Genomic DNA, 18,992 nt, shown 5'->3' on the forward strand with positions numbered 1-18,992 from the left:
TCACAGGGATGTCCTGGATCCTCCCCTGGGATCTCCCTGAGGGTGGAAATGTTTGGGATTCACCTGATCCTGCTGGGAAAGTGCCAGGGATGTCCTGGATCCACAGCTGGGAGCTCCCTGAGCACTGGCAGTGCTTGGAACTCACCTGGACTCCGATCCCAGCTGGAATTCCCGAAAACTCCTGGAATTCCCAAACTCCACCAGGCCCTGATCCCACCTGGAATTCCCAAACCTCTCCTGGAATTCCCAAACCCCTCTTTCCCTCTGGAATTCCTGCTGCTTTTGGATTTCCTGGGTAATTCCCACCAACTCTGACTGTTCCAGAGGGAAATAAAGAGAAAAAAAATCCAGGATTGGGAATTCTTCAGGTCCCAGAAAAACCCTCTGATTCCCGTGGAATGCTGTGGTTTTATCGCAGATAACAGAGATAATGTTAATTTTTGTTAATTTTTGTTAATATTTGTTAATATTTGTTAATTTATCTGTACATAGAATAGACAACTTTATTTTTGATGGGGATGTTTGCACAGGAGCATTTTACTCTCTTGAAACCCACAAACTTTGGTTTTTTAAATTATTTTTTAAATAATAAAGTGCTCTAAAAACAGATTTTGACTTTTTTTTAAAAAAACCCCAATTTTTGTGTGCCATTCAGTGCCCCACAGCTCAGCCTGGAGAAGGAAAAGGGGTTAAAAATGCAGATTTTGGTTAATCCAGCAAGAAACCAAGCTGAGAAGGAGGAGGGAAGGAGTTTTTATCCAGATTTTTATTAAGAGTGCTTCAAGAGACCAGAGAAAGGAGAGGGGAAAAAAGGCAGAGAGCACAAGAAAGAGCTTTGGAATTGTACAAAGGTGATTACAGAGAGAAAAATCTGAATTTCCAGAGGTGCAGGGAGGGGAAGGGTTAAAAAATCCGGGTGCAAAGAGGGTGGGGAGGGAGGAGAGCAGGGGTGGGAGTTTAATTTTATTTACAGCGAGGGCAGAGCCTCAGGCTGGCCAAAAACCTCTGAGATGGTAAAAACCCCTGTGAGACAGCAAAAGAACGTCTGAGGTGGCAGAGAAATGTCTGAGGTGACCAAAAACCCTCTGAGCTGTCCAGAAACGCTCTGAGATGGCCAAAAAATGTCTGAGCTGGCCCAAACCTCTCTGAGATGGCCAAAAACTCTGAGCTGGCAAAAACCCCTCTGAGATGGCCAAAAAGTGCTTCTGGCCTGGCCAAAAAACTTCTCAGGTAGCCAAAAAATGTCTGAGCTGGCCAAACAACCCCTCTGACATAACCAAATAAGGCCTCGGGCCTGGCCTAACCCCTCCGGGCCTGGTCTAAGGCCTCTGGCCTGGCCCAACCCCTCCGGCCTGGTCTAAGGCCTCCGGCCTGGCCTAACCCCTCCGGCCTGGTCTAAGGCCTCTGGCCTGGCCCAACCCCTCCGGCCTGGCCTAACCCCTCCGGCCTGGCCCAACCCCTCCGGCCTGGCCCAACCCCTCCGGCCTGGCCCAAGGGTCTCTCCCTGTCCCCTGGTGCCCCCTCCGGGGACAGCAGCGTCCCCACCCAAACCCCTCCGTGCTGGCACCCAGGTCCCTCCCGGGTCCCCCCCTCTGCCCAGCCCCGTTCCCAGCGGGAATCCCGGGCGCAGCCCAGCCCGGTTTGAGGCGCCCGTTCCCAAGGGAGCCCCGTTCCCAAGGGAGCCCCGTTCCCGTGGAAATGGGGACACCCCAGCCCTCCTGGACCCTCCAAAAGGACATTGTGTCCCTCAGCCCCAGGGCTGTCCCCAGGGCTGTCCCCAGGGCTGTCACCGGTGTCACCTCCCGGCCCCCGCTGGCTCCGAGAGGGACGCGGAGGCAGGGACAGCAGCGGGAATTGCTGAGGAACCCCAGAACTCCAGAACTCCAACCAGGAATTGTGAGAAATTCCAAAACCCAAACCAGGAACTGCTGAGGAACCCAAAAATTCAAACCAGGAATTGCTGAGAATCTCCAAAACTCAAACCAGGAATGGCTAAAAAACTCCAACCAGGAACTGGTGAGAAACACAGAAATTCAAACCAGGAATTGCTGAGGAACCCAAAAGTCCCATAAGGAATTGGTGAAGAACTCCAAAATTCCAGCCAGGAATTGTGAGAAATTCCAAAACTCAAACCAGGAACTGCTGAGGAACCCAAAAATTCAAACCAGGAATTGCTGGGAAACTCAGAAATTCCATTTTCCCACCCATGGCAGGAATTCTGTGCATTCCCTGAGCAGCTCCTGGGTTTTTCTTGCACAAATCACAAAATTTTTGCTGTTCCTGATCCTGATTTTGGTATTTCCTGATATTTTTGATGTTCCTGATCTCTCAATCCCAAAATCCTCCCTCCAGTTCTCTCCTGGAAGCTGCAGGATGATTAATGAACGATGATTAATTAATTAATTTGATGATCTCAGAGGTATTTTCCAACGAATAATTCCATTTGATGCCTGGCCCAGCTCAGCTTCTCACACCTGGATTTTTGGTTAAAGGCATCAAATCTTCCAATCCCTTTTTTTAAAATTATTTTTTCCTTTAAAATACTCCAAGAAATTTCCCAGCTCAGAGGCAGCAAGGCTGGAATAACCTGAAAAAACCCTGGAATATTGAAAATCCCAGCTGGAATCAGAGATCCAAGCCCAGACTGGATCCAACTCCAGGCACTTGGGTCAAATAAAGAGAGAAAAATTCCCCCATATCCCAAAAAGTCCCAAGGATGGAGGATCCTGGTGGCTGAGGGGTTTTCACTTTTTAATTCCTCCTGTTAAATGTGGTAAAATCCAACAGAAAACACTCACACCCCCTTGGAAAAATAAAAGATAAAATGGAAAAAAAAAATAGAAAAAAATCCAATTTAGGGCATCAATTCTTCCAAGCAGGATGGTACAACACAAATCCAGCTGCATTTCAGGCAGGAAAAACAACAAAATGTTCATTTTTTCATCCCACTCAGAGCCTGAAGATGCTCAAATTTCAATTTGAAAATTGAATTTTCTGCGTGCCTTCCCCACTCTCCCCTCCGAAATTTGGAGCCCACATCCCCCCAGAAACGCCCCCAGGAGAAATAAAACATCCAAGAAACACAGGAAACTGGGAGAAGTGCATCCTTAACGTGTTTTTCCTGGAGAAAGTTCTGGTTTGGGGACTGCAGGGTGTTGGGTTTATCTCAAATTTTGAGGTTTTGAATCCGTGATGGAAACACAAAGGGAAAAAGGGGGGGGAAGAGAGGAAAATCAGGGTGAGGGGGGAAAAAAAAAAAAGGCAATTTTGGAAAAATATTCCCTAAAAACGCTACGGAAAAAATCCTGACATTAAATACAGACCAACTGTATTGAATAAAAATTGCACTAGTCCTCTGGGCACATCAATAATAAGAATAAATTAAATACTTAAACAATTCCACTGATTAAAAAAGACAGCACAAAACCCATAACAAAAGAACATAAAACCCCCCAAAATACTGTCAGGTAGGAAAAGTGCACCAAGTTGCTTTTATACATTGAATCTAAATATTTAAAGTACCAATACAATGTTAAATAAATCCATTGTCTTGCAAGATGCTGCTTTTTGCATCGATATTTACATTTTTTTCCAACTTCATGTACTTCAGCAGTGAGTCTGAGCTTCCAGGGTGCAGCCTGGCCAGGATCTGTGGCCAGAATTCCCAGAAAAAGTGAAATAAAATGACCCAAAAAATGGAAGCTGTGGTTTCTCCTCAGTTCTCAAAAGGATCAGTCGGGTTTTGAACTCCTCCTAAAAAAGCTGGGAAAAGCAGGGGGGGTTGAAAATCAGTTTGGAGTTGCTGTACAGGTTAAAAAATTCAAATAATTCAAATTATGGCCGTGCCGAAATCCACAAGCAGAGCAGAGTGTGAAATTCGAAAAGTGGTGAAAAATGGTGGAAATTCTCCTTTGCTCTCAAGAGTGAAGAAATTTCTCCTTTTTTCTCCAATGGTGAAAATTCTCAACTCTCAAATGGGGAAAATTCTCCTTTTTTCTCAAATGTGAAAATTCTTCGCTCTCAAATATGAAAATTCTCTTCCACTCTCAAGAATGAAGAAATTCTCCTTTTTCTCAAATGGTGAAAATTCTCTTTACTCTCAAGTGGTGAAAATTTTCAACTCTCAAATGTGAGAATTCTCCTCCACTCTCAAATGGTTAAAACTCTCCACTCTCAAATGTGAAATTCTCCTTTTTCCTTAAATGTGAAAATTCTCCTTTGCTCTCAAATGGTGAAAACTCTCTTCCACTCTCAAGAATGAAGAAATTATTTTTTCTCAAATGAAGAAAATTCTCCTCCACTCTCAAAAGTGAAAATTCTCCTTTCTCTCCAGAGCTTGGAGGGACCCTGAGGGATTTGCACGGCCCGAGGGGGAATCAGCACCAGGAGCTGCCCCAGGACGGGGCTGGGGAGGGAATTCCCTGCGGGCTGGGCCAGCCCCAGGCTGGGATCGGGCAGGGCTGGGCCCCGGGGGTTCCACCGGGATCCGGGGCGTCCTGCGGGAGCCAGGCTGGAGCTCAGGGCAGAGCCAGGAGCAGGAACAGCTCCCAGCCCCTTCCTCACTGGGCCAGGAGCAGCCAGGACCGGGATCCAAAATCCGGACAGATCCTGACCCCAAATCCGGACAGATCCTGCCCCCAAATCCGGACAGATCCTGACCCCAAATCCGGACAGATCCTGCCCCCAGATCCTGACAGATCCTGCCCCCAGATCCTGACAGATCCTGCCCCCAGATCCTGACAGATCCTGCCCCCAGATCCTGACAGATCCTGACCCCAAATCCGGACAGATCCTGACCCCAGATCCTGACCCCAGATCCTGACCCCAGATCCTGACCCCAAATCCGGACAGATCCTGACCCCAAATCCTGACCCCAAATCCGGACAGATCCTGACCCCAAATCCTGGTGCCAGCTGCAGCTGGGGACATCGGGAAAGTCTCCAAGCTCCATCCAGGATCCCAGAGCCCCCTGAGCTCCATAAACCCTCCCAGGCAGGGTGAGACAGCAGCAAAGCGCTCCAAGGAGAGCCACGCTCCCTCACGGCAGCTGAGAGAGGGGAAAAAAAGGAGAAAACCACAAAAATTCTGCAGCTCCTCAGAGCTGGGGAGCTCCAAAGCTGCTGGGATGCTCCAGCACGAGGCGGGGAGCACGGAGGGGATTCCTGCAGGTGGAATTGTCCCCATGGAGACCTGCAGGGAACAGGGAAGGCAAAGTCTCCATCCCTGGGTGGGATTAGAAGAAGATTGGATGTGGCTTGGTTGGGGTGCTGGGGCTTGGGCTGGGCTTGATGGGCTTGAAATTGACCTCCAGCCTGGGGATCTGGGACAGTGGGATCCGGGACAATGGGATCCGGGACAGTGGGATCCGGGACAGTGGGATCCGGGACAGTGGGATCCGGGATTCTGTGAAATTGCACCGAGCAGCTGGAGCTGGTTCCCCTCCCTGCCCTGAGCCCATCGCCAGCGACAGGGATCAGTGCTGCTGCTTCTGGGAACTCCAGTGGGGCTGGAACCCTGCTGGGAATCCTGCATCAGGATTGGAATCCTTCCGGGAATGCTGCAGGATGGGAACCCTGCTGGGAACTGCAGTGGGATGGGAGCAGGGCAGCGATGGCTTTGGGCAGCCCACAGCCAGGGCGCAGGCGAGGGGAGTGTGGCTGGTTCAGTCCTGAGAGCAGCGACAGGTGAGGAGCTGAGATCCTGAATCCCGATCCAGATCCCAATCCCGATCCTGGATCCTGCTGGGCTTCCGGAGCATCCCTGCCCCAAATCCAGCCTGGAGGGCACCTCGGGGCCCTCCCAGGGCAGAGCAGGCTCCGTGCCACCATCCCTGCCAGAATTCCAAGCCAGTTCTTCAGGCACAGCTGTGTCTGCTCCTGGTGGTGGTGGCTCTCTCCTGGTCACAGAAGGTTTTTCCTTTGCTTCTCTTTTTGAATTTTTTTCCTTTTTTTTTTTTGTTTTGTTTTTTTTTCTTTTTTGTTGCTGTTTTTTTAACCTCTAAGCTCATCTCCCACACTTCCCACACACTCCATCCCACAGGCCACAATCCCACAATCTGTGGTCACACCCTGGGGAGGTTCCTACTCCAAAGAAAAACCCTCAAAAAAAAAAAAAAAATTAAAAAATCAACCATCCAGTAGTCAAGCATGAGAACTCAAAGCCCACAAGGTAAAACCCCCTGAGGGCAGCTCAGCCCTCGGGGTGTGCAGGCATCACAACCGGACCAACCAGCAGGGAAAACACGGAATATCCAAGGGTGGGGCTGGCGGGGACCCCGCCCGGCTCCGGGCCGGCCGCGGGCGCCGGGCTGTCCCTAACACTCATCGATGTTGAGGCTGATGAACTCCTGGATGCATTTCCTGTACTGCAGCTCCGTGGGGCTGTTGCTGGGGTACTGCCCGGGCTGCCCCAGGGGCCCCTCTGCCTCCCGCATCTCCTCGTTCATCCGCGCCAGCCGCAGCCTGCGGGGACGCCAGGGGAGGGGTGGTTATTCCTGCCCCTGCTGGTTCTCGGCGATTCCCAGCGCTTCCCAGAGTTTCCCAGCTCCCAGGCAGCAGCTCCTGGTGTTCCCAGTATTCCCCAATGTTTCCCAGTCCCCCAAGGCAGCGTTCCCCACTGGTTCCCAGTCTCTCCCAGTTCCCAGGCAGTGTTTCCTGGTGTTCCCAGTACTTCCCAATGTTGCCCAGTCCCCAGGCAGTGTTTCCCAGTAGTTCCCCATGTCTCCCAATGCCTCCCAGTGTTTTCCAGCGTTTCCTGGTCTCCGGGCAGTGTCTCCCAGTGTTTCCCAGTATTTCCCAATGTTTCCCAGTATTTCCCAGCCCTCCCGGTGGCACTCACAGGGTGACGATGTCGGCGTTGGCCGCGCTCACCGCGATGCTCAGCGGGTCCTGCCCGTCCCCGTCCGGGGTGTCCTGGGTGGCCCCGCGCTTCAGGAACAGGCACACCTGCCTGGGGAGGGAATGAAACAATTCCTGAATTCCCAAATTCCAGAGGCAGGAACAGGCACACCTGCCTGGGGAGGGAATGAAACAATTCCTGAATTCCCTAATTCCCAAATCCCAGCCCCACGCTTCAGGAACAGGCACAACTGCCCGAGGGACAGGGAGCTTCAGGAAAGGAATTCCAGAGGCACAGAATTCCAGCTCATCATCCTTATCCCAGGGTGCTCCAACCTGCCCTTGGGCACTTCCAGGGATGGGGCAGCCTGAAATTCCCTGGGAATTCCATCCCAGTCACAAATTCCCTGGGAATTCCATCCCAGCCCCTCCCCAGGGAAAAGCTCCCACCCCAATCTCCCACCTCACCCCGCCCCATGCCAGCCCTGAGCTGCTGCCAACGCCCCAAAATCCGCATTTTCCAGCTGGATTCCCCCAGATCCTGAGGTTTTGCGCTCTCCAGGTGGGAATTTCCTGCAGGAAGCAGGGATGGATGGATGGCACTCACCCGGTGTGCCCCAGGTAGGTGGCAGGGATGGGTGGAGGGGTGGATGGATGGGTGGATGGCAGGGATGGATGGATGGATGGATGGATGGATGGGTGGGTGGCACTCACCCGGTGTGCCCCAGGTAGGTTGCGTGGTGCAGCGGCGCCCGGCCCCGCGCGTCCCGCTGGTTCACATCGGCCCCGTTCTGCAGCAAGAACTCACAGGCCAGCAGGGAGCCCTGGAAACGGGGGCAAATGGGGGGAAAAATGGGAATTTCCACTCAGTTCAGCCAGATTGGACAATTCCCAAAGGGAATTTCTACATCCCACATCCATTCAAACAAACCCAATTCCCAAAGGGAATTCCCACACCAGACCGGACAATTCCCAAAGGGAATTCCCATACCAATTCACCCACGCCAGACGATTCCCAGAGGGAATTCCCACTCCATTTCACCCAAACAGCTCCTGTGCTCCAGTCCCCCTCCCCACGGCCCCTCACCCCACTGACAGCCTGCATCGGGGGGTTCTGCCCGTGTCCCACCCCACATCCCCAGCCCCTGGGACCCTCACCCCACTGACAGCCTGCATCAGGGGGGTTTTGCCCTCGTCCTCCTCGTTGGCCCAGTTGACATCGGCGCCGTGGGCCAGGGCAGCGGCCAGCAGGGGCAGGTTCCGGCTCCGGGCGGCCCGGGACAGAACCAGCCCCGCCGGCACCTCCCGAACCTCCTCCAGGTCCGACACCTCCTGCTCCAGCTCCGCCTCCCCGCTGGAGTCATCCGACACCTCGCACTCTGCTGGGACGAGAGGGGAAGGGGAAAAACGGGGGGAAAACGGGGAGAAAAGGGAAAAGAAGAGGGGTGGAAAGGGGAGAGCAAAGGGAGAGCAACGGGGGAAAAGTCAGCCCAAAGCATCTCACTGCATTTTGGATGGTCCCCATGCCATCTGGTCACCCACGCTGTCTAAGGGAAGCTGGGCCTGGCATTGCTTGTGGAGTTCTGCTTTTATCTGGGGGAAATTCCAGGAGAAAACAGAGAACCCTGCAGTGGGTTGGAAGGGTTCCCAAAATTCATTGTATTATCCCAGGGTGCTCCAACCTGCCCTTGAGCACTTCCAGGGATGGGGCAGCTTCTCTGGGAAACCCACCCCAGCCCCTCCCCATGCTCACAAGGAAGAACTCCCTCCCCAAAGGCCCCGAGCTCCTTCCCCAAAGGCCCCGAGCTCCTTCCCCAAAGGCCCCGAGCTCCTTCCCCAAAGGCCCCGAGCTCCTTCCCCAAAGGCCCCGAGCTCCTTCCCCAAAAGCCCCTCTAACCCTGCCCTCCAGCAGGACTCAGGTTCAATAGAAAAGTTCTGTTTTCCCAATCAACTCCTCAAAACCCCCAGCCTTGACTCTGTCAAAATCTCCAACCAAGAGGGTTCTGGATAACGCCCTCAGCCCTTCCAAGTGCCACCCCCCGTGTGCCACCCCCCGTGTGCCACCCACCCTCCTCGGTGACGCTGTCCACCACGGAGCCGAACACGAGCGCGTCGCCGCTGCCGTCCGTGCTCCCGCCCAGGCCGCTGTCACTGCTCAGACCTGCGGGGCCAACAGGACACAAACCACGGCCACCTGAACACCCAGCCCACAGCCAGGCCGGCCTGGGCTGCTCCTCCTCCAGGAGAGAGTCAGAGAATCCACAGGACCCATCCACAGAAATCACAGAACCCATCCACAGAAATCATCCACAGAAATCACAGAACCCATCCACAGAAATCACAGAACCCATCCACAGAAATCACAGAACCCATCCACAGAAATCACAGAACCCATCCACAGAAATCACAGAACCCATCCACAGAAATCACAACATCCACAGAAATCATCCACAGAAATCACAGAAATGAACCCACAGAGTCAATCCACAACATCCACAGAATCACAGAATTCACAGAATCCCCAGGTTAGAAGAGACCTTCAAGACCATCGAGTCCAACCCAGCCCCAGCACCTTAACTCAACCCTGGCACCCAGGGCCACATCCAGGGATGGTGACTCCACCACCGCCCCAGTTCCTGGGAATACCCCAAAATTCCCCCAAATTCACAGAATTCCACCGAATTCTCAGAATGACCAGATTGGAAGAGACCTTCAAGACCATTGACCCAACCCCTCAACTCAACCCTGGCAGAACTGGGAGGGAAGGGAGGGGCTTCCCAAGAACCTTTGTAAGAACCCAAAATACCAGAAATTTCTGACCAAAGTGATCCCAGAGTTCTGAGAGCAAGCAGAACCTTCCTAAGAACCCAAAATGCCATAAAATTCTGACCAAACTCATCCCAGAGCAATCAAAACCTTCCTAAGAACCCAAAATGTCACAAATTTCTGACCAACATCATCCCAGAGCAGCCAGAACCTTCCTAAGAGCCCAAAATGTCACGGATTTTTAACCTTTTAAAGCTGCCTCTGAGCAGCCAGAGCCCTTCCTAGGCACAGCCTCTCTTGCAGAGGTAGAACCAAAATCCATTAAAAATAAAAATAAAGATCTGTTGTAGAGCACTTACTGCGAGGGCCAGAGCCGGCGCCGGTGTCGAAGTAGGAGAAGAGGGAGTCCAGCTCGTCGGGGCAGAACAGAGAATCCCGGCGGAATTTCCTCTCCAGGGTGGCTGCTGCTTCCCAGGAAATTCAGAATTAATGGCCAGCAGGGAGAGCGTTCCCAGCTGGGGCGGCACACCCAGAGCCACAGCTGTGGGCACATGGCCCAAAACGGAACAAGGTTCTGGCCAGAGTCATCCCAGAACAGCCAGAACCCCCCTAAGAGCCCAAAATATCACAAATTTCTTAACAAAGTAATTTTGCACCAAGTGCTTTAATGTAATATCATTTATCAGCTAACCTTGTGTAGCTTATATATAAATAGTGATAAATTATATATATATTAGTTTATATATGTATATTAATCAGTAGTTTATATACATATCAGTATGTATATAAGATATAGTTTATATGTATTTTATATATATACACACACATATTAGTGAGATCTAGGTCAGCCTTTACAAGGTATCATTTTCATGAATTTATTTATTCATTAGATTTCATATATACATATATGTAATAATTTTATTAATAAATTACTTACTATTTATCTAATTAATTTTATCATCTATTAATAACTAAATTAATATATGAAATATATATTAGTATATATTATATGATATATAGTTTATATATAGTTCATATATATATTTTATATTTAAGTGATATGTAATATATATAATAGATACTTTATATTGGTATATATTACCTATATATTATGTATTTTTATACATAATATAAGAATAATGATATTAATATAATAATATATTAATAATGTGTATTTATAGATAAATATTATCTTAACATAAAATTATAGTAATAAGTGCATTTTATATTTATTTTTCTATATTTAATATATATTTATTTAATATCTTTAATATAAATTTATATATATTTTATATATATTACTGATATCTAGACATCACTTCCCCTTATTTCCTGACATCACTCCATCTCCCTGTCCCCATGGTTGGTTTCCAGGTTCCCTGCAAGGTGCCCACCTGAGGCCAGCATGGCAGGGCAGGGGTTCCCCAGTTCCTGCTGGTGTTTCCTGCATATTCCCCATGTTTGATGAGCAGTTCCCTCACGGTTCCCCAGTTCCTGTTGGTATTTCCTGCATGTTCCCTGTGTTTGATGAGCAGTTCCCTCACGGTTCCCCACCTGAGGCCAGCATGGCGGGGCAGGCGCTCCCCGGTTCCTGCCGGTATTTCCTGCATGTCCCCCGTGTTTGATGAGCAGTTCCCTCACGGTTCCCCAGTTCCTGCCGGTATTTCCTGCATGTCCCCCGTGTTTGATGAGCAGTTCCCTCACGGTTCCCCAGTTCCTGCCGGTATTTCCTGCATGTCCCCCATGTTTGATGAGCAGTTCCCTCACGGTTCCCCGGTTCCTGCCGGTATTTCCTGCATGTCCCCCTGTGTTTGATGAGCAGTTCCCTCATGGTTCCCCAGTTCCTGTTGGTATTTCCTGCATGTCCCCCATGTTTGATGAGCAGTTCCCTCATGGTTCCCCAGTTCCTGTTGGTATTTCCTGCATGTCCCCCATGTTTGATGAGCAGTTCCCTCATGGTTCCCCAGTTCCTGTTGGTATTTCCTGCATGTTCCCCATGTTTCATGAGCAGTTCCCCCGTGGTTCCCCACCTGAGGCCAGCATGGCGGGGCAGGCGCTCCCCGGTTCCTGCCGGTATTTCCTGCATGTCCCCCCATGTTTGATGAGCAGTTCCCTCACGGTTCCCCACCTGAGGCCAGCATGGCGGGGCAGGCGCTCCCCGGTTCCTGCCGGTATTTCCTGCATGTCCCCCCATGTTTGATGAGCAGTTCCCCCGTGGTTCCCCACCTGAGGCCAGCATGGCGGGGCAGGCGCTCCCCGGTTCCTGCCGGTATTTCCTGCGCGCCGCGGGCGCCCGGGAGCCGCTGCTGTGCCTCTGGCACTTCTTGACGCACCAGCGGCGCCGCTTGGGCTCGGCCTCGGCCAGCGCCTCCCCGCCCGGCAGCTTCTTCAGGAACTTCTTCTCCACGTACTTCACCTTGATCCAGGCCTCCTTGTCCTGCCTGGGGGGGGGCAGCACAGAAATGGCAATTTAGGGGATTTGGGAAAACGCATGAGGGGATGGAGCTGCTGCTGCTCTGGGGTTTTTTGGTCCATCTGAAGCCTAATATTCTTATTTCCAGGACTTTAAAATGAGGCATTTGCAGCCCTCTGGCCCTCTGAGGGAATTGGGTTTGCCCAAAGCAGTCATGAGGGGATGGAGCTGCTGCTCTGGGGTGTTTTGTCCACCTGAGTTCTAAAATTCCAGTTTCTCAAATTTCAAAATGAGTTTTGCATTTGCAGATCTCTGAGGGAACTGGGTTTGCCCAAAGCAGCCATGAGAGGATGGAGTTGCTGCTCTGGGGTGTTTTGTCCACCTGAGGTCTAAAATTCCTATTTCTGAAATTTCAAAATGAGTTTTGAAGTTCAGGTTTTCCCTGAACCTGCCTTTTCCACAGATTTTGGGCTCACCTGGAGCTCCCTGCTGTTGGTTTCTTCAGCCCCAGCTCCTCGCACTGCGCCTCGTAAATCTGGTTCATGGTGCTGTTGCCCAGCTCACACATCAGCTGGAAGTGAAATTCAGGGAGGGAATTAAAGGTTCAGGGGAGGAATTCTCCCCTTTTCCAGTGTTTCTGCCTGGAAAAATCCAGCACTCACTTTCAGCAGCTCTGGCTCCCAGGAATCCAGCGTGAGGGATCGGACCTTGGAGCAGTGAACACCCAGGCTCCTGTTCAGGCAAGAGGGAGAAAATCCAGAAATTATTACAATCCCACAAGCCCACCATTTCCCTAAGGAGCTCTGAATTATCTCTCTGCAATTCCAGCTCCACCACTTTTCCTGGAATCCTGCACCCCATCCCTGGCCATTTTTCCCTGGGATCCTGCCCTCCACCCCAGCCATTTTCCCCTGGGATTTTCTCCAGGATCCTGCCCTCCATCCCTGCCCATTTCTCTGGGATTTTCCCCAGGATCCTGCCCTCCATCCCAGCCCATTTCTCTGGGATTTTCTCCAGGATCCTGCCCTCCATCCCAGCCCATTTCCCCCGTGATTTCCCCGGATCCCAGCAGCACCTGTGGATGCCGGAGCACTCGATGCAGAGCAGGATGCCCAGGTTGATGCTGGCCCAGCGGGGATCCGGCTGCCCACAGTCACAGCACTGCTCGTTCCCAGGGATGCTCTGCACCCTCTGCAGGATCGGCTCCCCCTTCCCGCCCCGCTCCCGCGAATCCGTGGCTGAGTCGATGCTGCTGGTGGAGGGGGAGGCTGTTCTGTCCAGCCTCTGCAGGGAAAAGCAAAAGATCAGGAGATGAACACCTGGGGGAGAGCAAACTCGGCTTGGTTTGATGCCTTGGAGTGGCTCTAAAGTGGCTCTGAGCTTCATATTATGGGATGGTGAGCTCTGTGCACAGAGCAGGGAGACAAAACCTAACCCTAACCCTAATTCCTGCTCCAGCTGGGGACCAAGGACAAATGACCCAAATCTCAGCCCAGGAGCACAAACAGCGTGGGCTGGAGAGAGAAAAACAAGGATGGGACTGCATGGGCTAAAGCTGGAATGGGACAATTCACTCCAAGATGCAAATGGAGCAGAACTTGTAAAAGTGAGAGACCCCATGAGTGGCTGAATATTTTGGGACCATTTTGGTTCATCTTGGGTGCAGCCCTGGCTGGGTTGTTGTGCTGCCCAAGGTGGATCCATTGAGGAGATCCTTTTAATAAATAATTTAATTAAATTATATAAAATTTATAAATATATAAATAAATAATATTTAAAATTATATTAAAATTAGATAATATATATAAATAAATACATTAGATAAAAATAGATTAAAAATTAGATAAACAGATTAGATAAAAATTATCTATTTTTCAATATATTGTTCTATATTAGATCCTTTTAATAAATCCCTGCCTTTTATCTCTGTCCAGCCCCTGTTGCAGCTCAGCCCTCCCAAGGCATCGGGAGCTGGGGCTCGCAGGGCTCACCTCGATGTAGAAGCAGTCGGGGCTCTCGCGGTAGGCGGAGGCGATGCTGGCCTGCACAGCCTGGATCCAAGCCTGGCGCAGCTTCTCCGAGTCAGCCTGCAGCATGCAGCTCCTGGGGACGGGGTGGGGAGAGCCAAAATCACCGCCAGGGCTGGGGTGAGGCTGCTCCTCCTCATCCTCAGCACCAGAATTGCGGTGCGGCAAAAATTTACCCCGTAAGGTCGGGGTGTTCCCATCCCAAATCCTCCAGGCAAAAATTTACCCCGTAAGGTCGGGCTGTTCCCATCCCAAATCCTCCAGGCAAAAATTTACCACCTCAGGTTGGGCTGTTCCCACTCTGAAGCTTCCAGGTAAAAATTTACCCCCACAAACTTGGGGTGTTCCCTCTTCTACCCCTTCAGGCAAAAATTAACCCCAGAAAGTTGGACAGCCAAAAATGTTCCCACTCCAAACTTTCCAGCCAAAATTTACCCCATAAGGTTGGGGCTGCTCCCACCCCAAACCTTCTAGGCAAGAATTAACCCCACAAGGTTGGAGCTTTTTCCCAGCCCAAAGTTTCCAGGTGAAAACGCCCCCCACAAGGTTGGGCAGCCAGGGGTGCTCCCAGTCCAACCCAGGGACCCTTTGGGAGCCCCAAACTCACTTGGTGGGGGACACGACCTCGAAGCAGAACCTCCTCTCGATGTCCTCGCAGGGTTTGACCGTGCAGAGCCTCAGGTCCTCCACCACCACGGTCAGCACGTCCTGGGGACACAGCGGGGCCTGGAAGGGCTGGGGCACCACTGCCCAGAGCCTTCAAACCCTAACCCAAATCCTCCTAATTCCTTCCCAAAACTTCTAAAGTTCCCCCTGCCCAAACCCTGCAAATTCCTTCCCAACATCTCCAAAGTCCCTCCTGCCCAAACCCTGCAAATTCCTTCCCAAATCTTCCAAATTCCTTCCCAACATCTCCAAAGTCCCCCCCCGCCCCAAACCCTCCAAATTTCTTCCCAAAATTTCCAGTCTCCCCTGCCTCAAACCCTGCAAATTCCTTCCCAAAATCTCCAAACTTCCTCCTTCCCAAAACCTCCAAAATTCTTCCCAAATCTTCCAAACTCTCTCCTGCCTCAAATCCCCCAAGACTTTCCCAAGCCCCCCAAACTCCTGCCCCAACCCCCCAAAATAATTACTTGATAAGTAATTATTTCATAAATAAAGATATTTAATAAATAATAATGTAATGAATAATTATTTAATACAGAATTACTTAATAAATATGATTTAATAAATCTTTGCTGCCTTTTTCCCAGAGCACACTCATGGCCTTGCTGTCCCAAATCCCTGCTCTTCCCACCCCACTCCTCCCCAGCCAAGCTATTTGTTAATGAACTAACTAATTAATCAATTAATTAAGCACTTGGTTCATCCCCTGCTGTCACCTGGGGCAGCTTCACTGACCTTTAGCTTCTTCTGGTAGACCAGCTGGCTGTTCTGGATGGAGAACCACCTCCTGAGGGGGGACAGACACACGGACAGACATCAGCACCCCCCCATTAAAAATTCCAATTTCATTAGGCTTTGAAATAAATCAGTTAAATAAAACAAATAAATTAAATGATTAATTAAATGCTTTAATGGACTGTTTATGCACAGAAATTGCCTTTGTTTGCATGGAAAAAAAATTAATAAATTTTAAAAAATAAATTAATCCTGTAAGATTGAGGAGTTCCCTTTCCAAAAGGGTTTGGAATTAGGGTATCTTGAAGGGGTTGGGTAAGGCAGGGAAGAGTGCAGAGCCTCAGCCCCAAGATCAGGTGAAATCTGAATTATATAAGCTAATTGGAATAATGTTAATTATTAATATTAATATATTTATAATTAATTATATTAAGTATATTTAGTTTAATTAATTATATAAATATAAATACAAATATAAATACAAATATTTATTTAATTGTTAAAATTAATATTTCAATTAATTGGAGAAGTTATTGGGAATAATTCCTCGCCTGTTCCAGGTTTTGAAGGCGTTGCTGGCTCTCTTGAACAGGTACCCCTCCATCACCACCCCATTGGGGGCATCCACGTTGAATTCCACCTTGGAGTCGTCGTAGGAGAAATCCTGGGGAGAGGGAAGAGACTCAGGATGACAGGACCCAGGGCGGAGAGGGGTTAATAAACACGAAAAAGGGACAAATCTGCCAAAATCCCAAAGTTTGGGACAGGGTTCTGACAGGATCCAGGGGATCAGGATGGAGATGGATTAATAGAACACGAAAAAGGGACAAATCTGCCAAAATGCCAAAGTTTGGGACAGGGTTTGTGACTCTGAGAGGATCTCTGGGATCAGGGTGGAGATGGTTTAATAAAACAAGAAAAGGGAACAAATCTGCCAAAATCCCAAAGTTTTGGACAGGATTCTGACAAGATCTCTGGCATCAGGGTGGAGATACTTTAATATTAAACTATGAAAAAGGGACAAATTTGCCAAAATCCCAAAGTTTTGCACAGGATTTCTGGGATCAGGGTGATGATCCAGGTGGGAACTCACCTGCAGGAGGGTCTGCAGGGCCAGGCACCAACGCAGGGAGAAGAGGAGGGAAAGAAAAATAAATAAATTAATTAAATTTATTATTATTAACAGTGATTCATTATTCATTCCCAACCTTCAGGCTGGGAATCGTTGCCAGGGGTAGAAAATCTGAGATGCCTCAGATTCTATTTGAGAATAAAAAGAAATTTATTCTATTTAAATTCTGCCTTTTTTTTTTTTCTTAATTTTGACTTGAATCGAATTAAATGTCGGATTTAAATTTAAATTTGAAAAAAGAAAAAAGCAGGAAAATCAGGAAAATCCTGAATTTGAGGCAGCCACAAGGCTTTCAGGGATATCCACAAAAATCAGAAAAATCAGGAAAATCCTGAATTTGAGCAGGAAAATCAGGAAAATCCTGAATTTGAGGCATCTGGAGCTGCCCAACAGCCACGAGGGACATCCAGAAAAGTCAGGAAAATCCAGAATTTCCAGGAGGATCAGGAATCTGGGGCTCACCCTCTGCTGGATCAGGGCGTGCTTGTGCTCCATCTCCCTCTTCTCCACGGCTGAGTCGATCACCAGCTGGTCCAGCTGGGAAACCAAGGGGGAAAATCAGGATGGAGATGGAGGGGATGGGGGGGGAGGACAGAGATATCCTGGGCCCAAAGCACCAACAAGGGGGAAAAGGGGGAAAAATGGAAAAAAGGGGGGGAAAAGGAGGGGAAAAGGAGGGGGAAAAGGAGGCAAGAAAATGCCAAAAAGGAGGAGAGAAAGGAGAGGAAAAGGAGGGGGAAAGAGGCAAGAAAAGGGCAAAAAAAAGGGGCAAAAAGGAGGCAAGGAAGAGGGAAAAAGGAGGGGGAAAAGGAGGCAAAAAGGAGCGGGGAAAGGAGAGAGAAAGGAGAGAGAAAGGAGAGAGAAAGGAGCGAGAAAGGAGAGAGAAAGGAGAGAGAAAGGAGGCAAGAAGGGGAAAAGGAGGGAAAGGGCACTAAGGAGGGAAAATGCCGGGTGTGGGTGTGGGTGGGCCCCGCTCCTGCAGCCCCCCCCGGGCATTCCCTGCACCAAAGGGGACCCCAAACCCCTGTGGGGTGCAGCAGAGCCCAGCCCCCCTCACCTCGGTGGCCAATTTCTTCATGTAGGGGTCGAGCTCGTGCAGGAGGCTGTAACCCTGCTGGAAAAAGGTGAACTGGGCGTGCATGAAGGACAGCATCTGGGGACAGAAACAACAGACCTGCTATTGATCTATTGATGTATTGGTATATTGGTATAACATATATCAATGCAGCTATATTGTACATTAGTATTGATACATTTATATATTGATATATATCAATGCAGCTATATTGTACATTATTATTGATACATTTATATATTGATATAACATATATCAATACAGCTATATTGTACATTATTACTGATATATTGGTATATTGATATAACATATGTCAATACAGCTATATTGTACATTATTATTGATACATTGGTATATTGATATAACATATGTCAATACAGCTATATTGTACATTATTATTGATACATTTATATATTGATATAACATATATCAATACAGCTATATTGTACATTATTATTGATACATTGATATATTGATATAACATATATCAATACAGCTATATTGTACATTATTACTGATATATTGGTATATTGGTATAACATATATCAATGCAGCTATATTGTACATTAGTATTGATACATTGATATATTGGTATAACATATATCAATACAGCTATATTGTACATTAGTATTGATACATTTATATATTGATATATATCAATGCAGCTATATTGTACATTAGTATTGATACATTGGTATATTGGTATATATCAATACAGCTATATTGTACATTATTATTGATACATTGATATATTGGTATAACATATATCAATGCAGCTATATTGTACATTAGTATTGATACATTGATATATTGGTATAACATATATCAATACAGCTATATTGTACATTATTATTGATACACTGATATATTGATATATATCAATACAGCTATATTGTACATTATTATTGATACATTGATATATTGATATAACATATGTCAATACAGCTATATTGTACATTATTATTGATACATTTATATATTGATATAACATATATCAATACGGCTATATTGTACATTATTATTGATACATTGATATATCATTCATAAATGAATAAATAATATAAAATATATTAATGTATCTATATTTTATATTATTATTTACACATTTCTATATACTTTATAAATGAATATAGAATATAAAGTATTAATATAAAATATATTTTATATAGATATATAATATTATTTACATATTTAAATATAATCTCTAGATAAATATTGAGACTGGGAATCCTGGAATTTTGGTAAAGTTGAAGTTTTGAATTAAATGGAAGATTTGGTTTGAGATTTTTTCTTTTTTTTTTGGATGACATCTGGGGAAACAATAGCTGGAGCTGGGACTGGG

At 48.1% G+C, this 18,992-nt stretch overlaps 1 protein-coding gene across 1 annotated transcript in view; it reads right to left on the bottom strand.

Annotated features, from left to right (window-relative positions):
• Positions 1 to 748: 748 nt before the first annotated feature.
• Positions 749 to 18,992, bottom strand: part of ACAP3 (ArfGAP with coiled-coil, ankyrin repeat and PH domains 3) — a 41,671-nt gene continuing 23,427 nt past the window's right edge. The window contains exons 8-24 of the mRNA XM_077190324.1: positions 17,633 to 17,728; positions 17,038 to 17,112; positions 16,537 to 16,548; positions 15,995 to 16,107; positions 15,444 to 15,495; positions 14,650 to 14,750; positions 14,007 to 14,118; positions 13,091 to 13,299; positions 12,678 to 12,747; positions 12,492 to 12,586; positions 11,829 to 12,043; positions 9,962 to 10,066; positions 8,905 to 8,997; positions 7,995 to 8,215; positions 7,551 to 7,660; positions 6,838 to 6,948; positions 749 to 6,461 (exon numbers count right to left, since the gene is read on the bottom strand). Coding sequence (XP_077046439.1) covers positions 6,314 to 6,461; positions 6,838 to 6,948; positions 7,551 to 7,660; positions 7,995 to 8,215; positions 8,905 to 8,997; positions 9,962 to 10,066; positions 11,829 to 12,043; positions 12,492 to 12,586; positions 12,678 to 12,747; positions 13,091 to 13,299; positions 14,007 to 14,118; positions 14,650 to 14,750; positions 15,444 to 15,495; positions 15,995 to 16,107; positions 16,537 to 16,548; positions 17,038 to 17,112; positions 17,633 to 17,728 — 1,938 coding nt within the window. The 3' untranslated portion in view covers positions 749 to 6,313. The remainder of the gene's footprint in view (positions 6,462 to 6,837; positions 6,949 to 7,550; positions 7,661 to 7,994; positions 8,216 to 8,904; positions 8,998 to 9,961; positions 10,067 to 11,828; positions 12,044 to 12,491; positions 12,587 to 12,677; positions 12,748 to 13,090; positions 13,300 to 14,006; positions 14,119 to 14,649; positions 14,751 to 15,443; positions 15,496 to 15,994; positions 16,108 to 16,536; positions 16,549 to 17,037; positions 17,113 to 17,632; positions 17,729 to 18,992) is intronic.

Source organism: Agelaius phoeniceus, chromosome 24, assembly GCF_051311805.1.
Source record: "Agelaius phoeniceus isolate bAgePho1 chromosome 24, bAgePho1.hap1, whole genome shotgun sequence".
NCBI lineage: Eukaryota > Metazoa > Chordata > Aves > Passeriformes > Icteridae > Agelaius > Agelaius phoeniceus.